The sequence below is a fragment of the Drosophila subpulchrella genome, chromosome 3R (assembly GCF_014743375.2).
Source record: "Drosophila subpulchrella strain 33 F10 #4 breed RU33 chromosome 3R, RU_Dsub_v1.1 Primary Assembly, whole genome shotgun sequence".
NCBI classification, from domain to species: domain Eukaryota; kingdom Metazoa; phylum Arthropoda; class Insecta; order Diptera; family Drosophilidae; genus Drosophila; species Drosophila subpulchrella.
This window is the reverse complement of record NC_050609.1, coordinates 18,628,225-18,636,970: the sequence shown is the minus strand read 5'-3', so window position 1 is coordinate 18,636,970 and position 8,746 is coordinate 18,628,225. Positions and strand designations below refer to the sequence as shown.

The 8,746-nt window shown below is 46.5% G+C and overlaps 3 protein-coding genes across 4 annotated transcripts; 2 read left to right on the top strand and 1 right to left on the bottom strand.

Annotated features, from left to right (window-relative positions):
* Window positions 1-587: 587 nt before the first annotated feature.
* On the top strand, window positions 588-2,125 carry LOC119558321 (cAMP-dependent protein kinase catalytic subunit 2). 2 transcript variants are annotated; one of them, XM_037871737.1, is made up of 5 exons: window positions 773-949; window positions 1,008-1,237; window positions 1,305-1,470; window positions 1,526-1,803; window positions 1,866-2,125. In XM_037871737.1, the coding sequence occupies exons 1-5, from the start codon at window positions 773-775 to the stop codon at window positions 2,077-2,079; spliced, it is 1,065 nt and encodes a 354-aa protein (XP_037727665.1). In that variant the 3' UTR covers window positions 2,080-2,125. The 2 variants fall into 2 exon arrangements, with proteins under 2 accessions (XP_037727673.1, XP_037727665.1); XM_037871745.1 differs by lacking the exon at window positions 1,866-2,125 and having other exon boundaries at window positions 588-949; window positions 1,283-1,470; window positions 1,526-1,668.
* Window positions 2,126-2,473: 348 nt separating this feature from the next.
* On the top strand, window positions 2,474-3,791 carry LOC119558419 (cAMP-dependent protein kinase catalytic subunit 2). The gene is made up of 4 exons (XM_037871978.1): window positions 2,474-2,886; window positions 2,944-3,109; window positions 3,169-3,446; window positions 3,500-3,791. The coding sequence occupies exons 1-4, from the start codon at window positions 2,474-2,476 to the stop codon at window positions 3,711-3,713; spliced, it is 1,071 nt and encodes a 356-aa protein (XP_037727906.1). The 3' UTR covers window positions 3,714-3,791.
* A 1,364-nt stretch (window positions 3,792-5,155) lies between these two features.
* Window positions 5,156-7,791, bottom strand: LOC119553660. Its single transcript, XM_037864157.1, has 2 exons — window positions 6,688-7,791; window positions 5,156-6,069 (listed from the first exon to the last, which is right to left on the bottom strand). The coding sequence occupies exons 1-2, from the start codon at window positions 7,789-7,791 to the stop codon at window positions 5,215-5,217; spliced, it is 1,959 nt and encodes a 652-aa protein (XP_037720085.1). The 3' UTR covers window positions 5,156-5,214.
* Window positions 7,792-8,746: the final 955 nt, after the last annotated feature.

Below are 8,746 nucleotides of genomic sequence, written 5' to 3'. Positions count from 1 at the left end.
CATTTCTCAGTCGTCCTGGGAGGGGATGGAGGTAAATTTGTCATACCTTGGAGAAAGGCTCTGTCGGCTAATTGAAAGAAGAGGTCCTTGACTTGAGTCACGCATCTCTGCGATTTCTTGAAGTTCCCTTCACCTGAAGTTGAACTGCTCCATTGGAAATAAGTAGTGCTATTACTTAAGGAGTATTTAATTGGAATGCACTATCATTAGCTATGGAATACTTTTAAGAATTTAAGATCTACAGAATAATGAGTGATTTTAATTACCACTAACTAAGCAAATTTAATTTAGAAGATAATAACTATGGTTTACATATAATATCTCTGATTAATTAAAGGATGTACCTCATAGCTACCATTTAGTTTGAATAATAGAATGATAATTAAAAAATATTTCAAGATCTGAGAGAAGTCAGCTCAAAGTTTATTAGATGCAAACTTCCAATTGTCCTACTCCAAAAATAAATGTGTAAGACTCACCTTTCTTATAAAGTTTTTTCCATGACCAATCCCTCTTTCTTATACAGTTTTCTTACGTGACCAATCGAAAGAAGTCCTCTTCAGCCTTCCTTTCTATTATAGCTTTGTCCCAGATGTCACTGACTATCTGATTATTGTGTGAAAGTGATGAGAATCCAAATTCCAAGTGTATCAAGCGCCCATTACCGAATAGACCGGCCATTCAAAATCGCTTCGCTAATTCAGCTCCGCAACGGAAGGCATTCGCAAAGGCGCCGTAAGATGCGCGATTGGCCGGATAGTGGACTGCTGTTATGAGCCAGCACAATACGCAGTACACCTTCAACTCCAAGGAAGACTACAACACCACTTTGGACAACATGAGTCGCGAGTTCGACGAGCGATGGAACCACCAGATCCAGTCGCCGTATACCAATCTGGAGAACTACATAACGCGGGCGGTCCTCGGCAACGGAAGTTTCGGCACTGTGGTATACGGAACATCCTAACCTTGGGTACTTCTAACCACTATAGTATCGAACCCCTCAGATGCTGGTCAAGGAAAAGGGTGGCAAGAACTACTACGCCGCCAAGATGATGAGCAAGGAGGATCTGGTGCGGCTCAAGCAGGTGGCCCACGTGCACAACGAGAAGCACGTGCTGCACGCCGCCCGATTCCCGTTCCTCATCTACCTGGTGGACTCCACGAAGTGCTTCGACTACCTGTACCTCATCCTGCCCCTGATAAACGGCGGCGAGCTGTTCAGCTACCACCGCAGGTGAGTATCTGTGTTCTGGGGAGTCCTCATTCCATCTGATCGCAGATGGGTCTACCCCATATTGAAGGGTTCGCAAGTTCAACGAGAAGCATGCCCGATTCTATGCCGCCCAGGTGGCCCTTGCTTTGGAATATATGCACAAGATGCACCTAATGTACCGGGATCTCAAGCCGGAGAACATACTGCTCGACGGGAAGGGCTATATAAAACTGACGGACTTCGGTTTCACAAAGGTGGGTGTGGCGGGGACTGCAGGCAGAACTTCTGTATACCTTTCCATTCATACAGCGCGTTGATGGCCGCACTTCGACGCTATGTGGAACCCCGGAATATTTAGCCCCCGAGATCGTGCAGCTCCGGCCGTACAACAAATCCGTGGACTGGTGGGCCTTCGGCATCCTGGTGTACGAGTTTGTGGCCGGACGATCCCCCTTCGCCATCCACAATCGCGATGTCATTCTGATGTACTCCAAGATCTGCGTCTGCGACTACAAGATGCCCAGCTACTTCACGGCCCAGCTGAAGAACCTGATCGAGAGCCTCATGCAGGTGGACACCTCAAAGCGGTGAGTGGAGAGGGCGGGGACTTGCTATTCCCAAAGGAGCCGCTCATGCCAACCCTTCTCAGTTTAGGAAACTCGAACGAGGGCGCCGTCGATGTGAAGAGCCATCCGTGGTTTCAGGGCGTCGAGTGGTTCGGTATCCTCAACCAGGAGGTTGTTGCTCCCTATCTGCCCTCCATTTCCGGCGCCGAGGATCTGTCAAACTTCGAGAACTTCGAGTTCAAGGATCGCTTGAAGTCCCGAATAAATCGGCATCCCGACTTGTTCGCGAATTTTTAAATGTCAATTTGTTGGTAATAATCGTCGTTTTCCTAAGGTTTTACTTGATTTGTAAGTTAATGGGGTGTCTGTGGGATTGGATTTGTAAAATAAAATGTATTGAGAAAAAAGAATCATTCTGGGTGTAAATATCTCTTTGGGTGTCTAATAGTATGCAACCATATGTTTTATTTAGAAAGTATACTTTTAGGCGCCTTACATTTACAAGTGTTTTAAAAATCCAAGTGGCATGATATCTAAAAGTCCTGATAAAATAATTAATAAATACGTAGCCCTAGTGCCTTAAGTCATTTTCAAACCGATCTTTTGATAATGTCCTAGAAAGAAAATTCGAAATTCCAGTAAAGATTATTATAGCGATCACTGAGGGCCAAAATAGCTAAAAGGTATCGCAATGGGACCGCAGCCCGACCAAGCGCAGATGCACTTCAGTCCCAAGGTGGACTACATCCTGATCCTGGACAAGTTGCGCGAGGATTTCAACAAGAAGTTCGCCGTCAATGTGCCATCGCCCAGCACGGGATTGGATGACTACGATGTGAAGGCCACCCTGGGTTCCGGATCCTTTGGCAAGGTGCAGTTGGTGAGGGACAAGGAATCCGGGGTGTACTATGCCTCCAAGCAGCTGAGCAAGGATCAAATCGTCAAGACCAAACAGATCAGCCACGTGATGAGCGAGAAGAACGTCCTGCGATCGATGACGTTCCCGAATACGGTCAATCTAATAGCCTCCTACAAGGATTTTGACAGTCTGTATCTCGTACTTCCCCTTATAGGCGGCGGAGAGCTCTTCACCTATCACAGAAAGTGAGTGATCTATAGTGAGGCCCAAGAACTGATCTATAACATATACACTTATTTTAGAGTGCGAAAGTTCACTGAAAAGCAGGCTCGTTTCTATGCTGCCCAGGTTTTCTTGGCTCTGGAATACATGCATCATTGCAGTCTGCTCTACAGAGATCTGAAACCCGAGAACATAATGATGGATAAGAATGGGTACTTGAAAGTAACCGATTTTGGATTTGCTAAGGTTTTGTATCATGAATTTTTTATAACCAAGATGTATTTCAAAGATTTCTAACCCTACAGAAAGTTGAGACCCGTACCATGACCTTGTGTGGAACTCCGGAGTACTTGCCTCCGGAGATCATACAATCGAAGCCCTATGGAACCAGCGTGGACTGGTGGGCTTTTGGGGTCTTGGTATTTGAGTTCGTTGCGGGTCACTCCCCGTTTTCCGCCCACAACCGAGATGTGATGAGCATGTACAACAAGATCTGCGAGGCGGACTATAAGATGCCCAGCTATTTCAGTGGGGCCTTGAGACACTTGGTGGATCACTTGCTGCAGGTGGATCTCTCCAAGCGGTGGGTATATCAATCAAGATATTAGACTGAAGTTCAAGATCTTTCCCCTACAGTTTTGGCAACTTAATCAATGGCAATCGGGACATCAAGGACCACGAGTGGTTCAAGGATGTGGAGTGGATCCCCCTGCTCAACCAAACAGTGAATGCCCCCTATGTGCCCAACATCAGCAATCCGGAGGATATATCCAACTTCGATAAGGTCTCCGAGAAGCCACGGCCCAAGGCCAAAACCATGCGACATGAGGAAGCCTTCGCGGATTTCTGAATTTTGTTTGACTTGTAATAGTGATAGACCCTTTGATTCTGTAAATTTTCGACAGCATTAGCTAAACACTCGATTCTAGATCGCCCCGTTTTCCTTTTTCGATATGCGACAGCTGCTGCTCACATGTGTGATGTCAACAGCTCTGAATTTAGGGGGTATACTATTCCCCTTGAAATTTTCCGGGAAAACAGCTGGCTTTCCCACACTTGTTGCGCTATTTTTCCCGATTTCTGGGCAGCCCCAATTTTCAATTCGACAAACTTGACTTGTAATTAGACTGGAGGCAGTGCCATAAATCTTGTGCGTATGTCGCTGTTGCAAGTGGATGGATGGATTTATGGCCACTTTGTATATTTATCTCCAAGTGGGTGTAGCTTTCGCTGAAAGAGTTCGCCTTCATCGGGAAACTTTTGCACGAAATTATGTTAAACAATATTTAAACGAGCTGGGGAGCAAGAACCATAAATCTTTTATACCTTTTTCTGCTCTTCTGCATATCGGGCCACATTGATTTATATGCAAAGACTTAATAAAAATAGAGCAATGGCCAGACGGCAGAAAAACTAGACGCCATGTTCTATGGTCCAAGGTCTACCTTTCCAAGGGTCCTTTGTCCGGCTAACAAAACAAAGGATCTCGGGGGCTGGGGATGTGTGGGGGAAAAGTTATGATTATCATAATTTTCGTTACGTGAGTTTTCATGTGGAAAAGATGAAACATCATCGTCTCCGTCGCAGTTTTCCCCCAGAGTCGCCCGGCTTTCCTTGCCTTTCGCTCGGGGTGGAAGTCGTCATCGCTGTAATCATGGCACGCATTTACTCCTGTTTTTACCTCTGCTTTTTGGCGCCCGCCAGGCCGGCGCCACTTTCAGTTCAGCTCCAGACTCCCAGATATCCCCCTTCCATGTAGCAGAGTATATACATCTTCTATGGCTTCAGAGCTGCTGGGTTTCAGACCTTCACAGACTTCCAGACACATTTTCTCCGTGTTGTGTTTCGCTTTTCGCATGCGTTTTCGGTGGTTTTCTTTTCGCAGGAAACAGGGGGCTCGCACTTCCTGGCCAGACTGCGAATCAGATAGTAAGACATCATGCATTCTAATGAGAATTTTAATTGCAGCCCATTGACCACTTGAAGAGTCCTGTCAGCGTTCGTTCCGGCGAGCAGTTCGCAGGACACGTGGCTCGGATGCGCTTCATGCCCGACTGCCCTGGGAATCGCGAGGATAACTCGTCACCCGATGACAAATTTCGAAAATTAGCAATGCCCCGTGCTCAGATACATTTCACATTATGGATGGACGATTGAATACTGGAATCCTGTATTGTGAGTCCCGAATGCCGGGGGTTGCTGCTGCTCATCTGTAAGTGAATTAATTGCTGTTTTGATTGCGCTGGGAAAAGTTTTGTTTTCTATCTTTTAGGATAATGAATTGTGCACGTTTATTGCATGGATCGGTGAAAATTCGTTACGAAACTTATGAGATACTAAGGCTAAGCAGACTAAGACTGCTCCAGTTCCACTTCGACGGAAACCGAGGGCAGGTCCTCCTTGAACTCGGGCGTGTAGACTTTTCCGGAGGCCAGGACGAACTGCTCCTGGAAGTCCACAATAAAGTAGGCAAAAGGACGATTGATTTCGAAGCGTTCCACGCCAGGCTGTTCGGGTTCGGGCTCGGGAACAGGGAGAACAGTGGATTCCACGCTGGGAGTTGGAGATCTGGCCTGCGTGTTGGCTGCCGACAGGGAGTTGGCACTACTGCCTCCCTCGTCCACGCGGACATTCACAAACTGAACTATCTCATCCACATGCACGTCGGGATCCTCGGAGAGAAGACCCAGCTGAGCCTCGGTCCTCGAGAAGACCTTCTTCAGACCCATCTGCTTGAGCATGGCCTCCGAACGGGAGGTCTCCTCCACCTGGAACTTGGGCAGTGAGACATGCAGCTCCTTCTCCTGGAACTGTTTCCTGGCCAGCTGGAAGTCACTGGTCTGCAACTGGGCTATCACATCGCTCAGTCCCTCCGTTTCATCGGGCAGGACAATGCACAGGGCGTAGCGGGATGTCTCGTAGGGCAGGCTCAGGACTCGAGCCTTGACCTGGGGAAGATCTGCCACCTGGAACTTGCCTCGGGCGTGCATCATGGGCGCCTTCATGGCATCCTCGTTGGTCATGAAGAAGAACTCATCGCTGCCGTCCCTCAGCTGGAAGAAGGGAGTCGCCCAGCTGCCGCGGTAGTAGAGTCCGTTGAAGAGCAGCATCTTGGACTTGGATCCCACAGAGCGACCCGTGATGGAGTTGGCACTCAGGGCGGAGGCGATGTCGTCCTGCCGGAACAAACTGCGGGCTCCATAGACCTTAGGATAAATTAGAATTAAAAGTTAGAAAATATAAGTATTTGGAAAGAAATAATTAATTTAGTAGTTAAACAGAAACTTAAACCCTTTTCAAATATGTTTATAAAGTAACCAAAGATGTTCTTAGTAAGAACATTATAGGTTGGCATTATCTAGTTGCAATTGTTTAATCCAGCATTTATACAACCTTGTATAAATGTATTTTAATATTTTATACCATCAAAATCTTAGTTCCAAAATTTGACTTACTCTTAACATTCTATCATAGTTTATATTATTAAGAAATATTGTCATTGGCTCTACGACTTCTAAGACTCTATACAAATATATTAGATTCTGGTTTCGTTTATCAAAGAAGTCTATTTTATAAACTATCAAGATTCGAATATATTTATTATTATTGGATAAATGTATGGTTCCTAGTTTTAAGAGGCTTTCCCATATACTTTATTAAAATCCATCACATCATTAAATTATAATTAATAGTTTCTGGCATCATAAATCTTGTTTGTATAGGTACTATTCAAATCTATATGATTTATATCACATGATAATGATTTTCTAAGATTTTTTTATATTTCAAAACAGAGTAATGCTAGTATAAGGAATTCAACTCACCCGACTGACAGAGGCCAAGTGCGACTCCAGGGCGAGCATAATTTCATCGGCGCCATCCTTAGCCGCCGACTTGACGGCATTTTCCAGCTTCTGGAGGGGCAGGCGCACCTTCTCGGGTTCACCGGCGGTCACCGCGGGAGCTGCGTTGATCTTGGCCAGCTTCTCCGCCTCCTGCACCGTCTCGTTCTCCTCCAGGTTCTTGATCTGGCTCTCCTCCTGGTCGCTGCGCTTGTTCTGCAGCTTCTCGGCTGGGTTTTCCTCGGCTGCCATGTCTGGTTTTTCCTGTTTTTCCACAGCCAAGGTGGTGGTTTCCTCGGGCTGGGACTCTAACTCCGATTCTGTGGTGGTTGCCTGTTCTTTTTGCAGCAACTCTGCCTCGGCCTGGGCAACTGGTTTTTCCACATACTGTTTGTCGTCGATGTCGCGGTCGAACTTGGAGGCCTCTTTATCGATGATTTCCTGGCCATAGCCATCAGCTGGAACGGCAGGGATGTCCTCGTCGTCCAGGTTGATCCTCTTGAGGGTCTCGAATCCAATCACATCCTTGCTGTTACTCTGTTCGGTGCTTCCCTCGGTGGAATCAGCATTGTCCTTTTCCTCGGACAGCTGCAACGAGGTATTGGGCTCGTTCCAATCGTAATCCTGCCTGTTGATATCCTTCACATCCACATAGTAGTTCTTCTCGAGCAGATCCTTGAACTCTTCCCTGGCACTGTGGTTCTTGTAGATGTACAACCAGGTTTGGAAGGAGGGCAGTGCGACGGCGGCATCCCTGTTCTGGTAGCTTCCCAGGATCCTCTTGTAGACCTCTCTCAGCTGAGTGCGATCCTTGGGATAGCCGAAGACCTGCTGGAACTCCGAGTAGGTATCGCCTTCGGAGGCCTCCGCCAGAACGGCCAGGATGGAGGCCACTCCCAGAGGGGAATGCACCTGGTTGGCATCGATGTCCTTGTTAAACTTGAGCAGCTGCAGGGCAATCAGCTGGGAAACCCTTCCGGCAAAGGATCCCCTGCTCTGAGCCTCATCCTCCAACTGGGTGGTGGGCAGACCCTGGCCAAAGGTGACCAGCAAAGTGACGAAAATCGCGCAGAGAACCGCTTTCATGGTGACGACGAGCGCGAATGAAGCCCAAGAAAGTTGGCCAAAGACTTTTTATGAAAGCCAGAGCCCGAGAACCGGCGAGAACGAAGCTTCAAACTGGTTAGGAAAACTTTGGAGATCCCCAAGAGGGGGGTCTCCAGAAGAGAGGCCTTATATTTGATCAAGCCCCGATCACAAAGAAAGCCAACGAAAGTGGAAGTGGCGTGGGCCGCTCTCGAGGGCCCCAAACAAATGGGTCAAGCCAACAATCAATATGTAAATGCTACACAAACAGCAGCTCACAAAAACCATCGCAAACAAAAGTTCAAAGTCATTGAAATGTTAGAGAGCCAACAACAGGTTTTCTGAACAGCAACAAACTACGTGATTGACATTTGATTTTCTGGCCGGTTAATTGCATTTTCTTGTACTTATTGTAGTTTTTACTGTGTGTGGAAATTGTTTCCCCGAACCGCTTGAAATCGGGATGTAGATTGCCACACAGCCTCATAGAGCTCAGAAATTTGGCAATCTTCGGATCTCTGGATCTACCTGACCACGCTTAACCCAGTTTTTATCTAGCCAATCAAGTGGCCAGACACATAAGAACACAAATCATATCCCAATCATAAAAAGCTGGCCAAAACAGTTTCAACACACTTGGAGGCCACTGAACTTGGCCGTCGCATTGTTGCTGCCTCTGCCGCTGATTACCAAATACGATGGGCGGGCGAAAGCGGCCAGAATCGAGAATATATGGTAAGAAGCAAGTACCGAACACAGAAAAAAATTGGCAAGCATAAAAAAATATTAGAAAAAGATTGTCTTAGAAAAATAGCTTTAAACTGAGAAAATTGATCATATATCATTTTTTTTATCGAAGGAGCCACTACAATTAAAAACCCTCATACAACTTTACAATAATGTTTAAAAAAACAATTCTTAATTTTCGTAACTTTTCTCAAAGTGCAGATGGAAG

Excerpts from the sequence above, each read along its gene's own strand:
- LOC119553660 (XM_037864157.1), bottom strand. The coding sequence starts at position 7,791 with ATGAAAGCGGTTCTCTGCGCGATTTTCGTCACTTTGCTGGTCACCTTT. Across the intron at positions 6,070-6,687 it reads ACTTGGCCTCTGTCAGTCGG|GTCTATGGAGCCCGCAGTTT; the intron begins GTGAGTTGAATT and ends ATTTATCCTAAG.
- LOC119558321 (XM_037871737.1), top strand. The coding sequence starts at position 773 with ATGAGCCAGCACAATACGCAGTACACCTTCAACTCCAAGGAAGACTAC. Across the intron at positions 950-1,007 it reads ACGGAAGTTTCGGCACTGTG|ATGCTGGTCAAGGAAAAGGG; the intron begins GTATACGGAACA and ends CGAACCCCTCAG. Across the intron at positions 1,804-1,865 it reads CAGGTGGACACCTCAAAGCG|TTTAGGAAACTCGAACGAGG; the intron begins GTGAGTGGAGAG and ends AACCCTTCTCAG.
- LOC119558419 (XM_037871978.1), top strand. The coding sequence starts at position 2,474 with ATGGGACCGCAGCCCGACCAAGCGCAGATGCACTTCAGTCCCAAGGTG. Across the intron at positions 2,887-2,943 it reads CTCTTCACCTATCACAGAAA|AGTGCGAAAGTTCACTGAAA; the intron begins GTGAGTGATCTA and ends CACTTATTTTAG. Across the intron at positions 3,110-3,168 it reads CCGATTTTGGATTTGCTAAG|AAAGTTGAGACCCGTACCAT; the intron begins GTTTTGTATCAT and ends CTAACCCTACAG.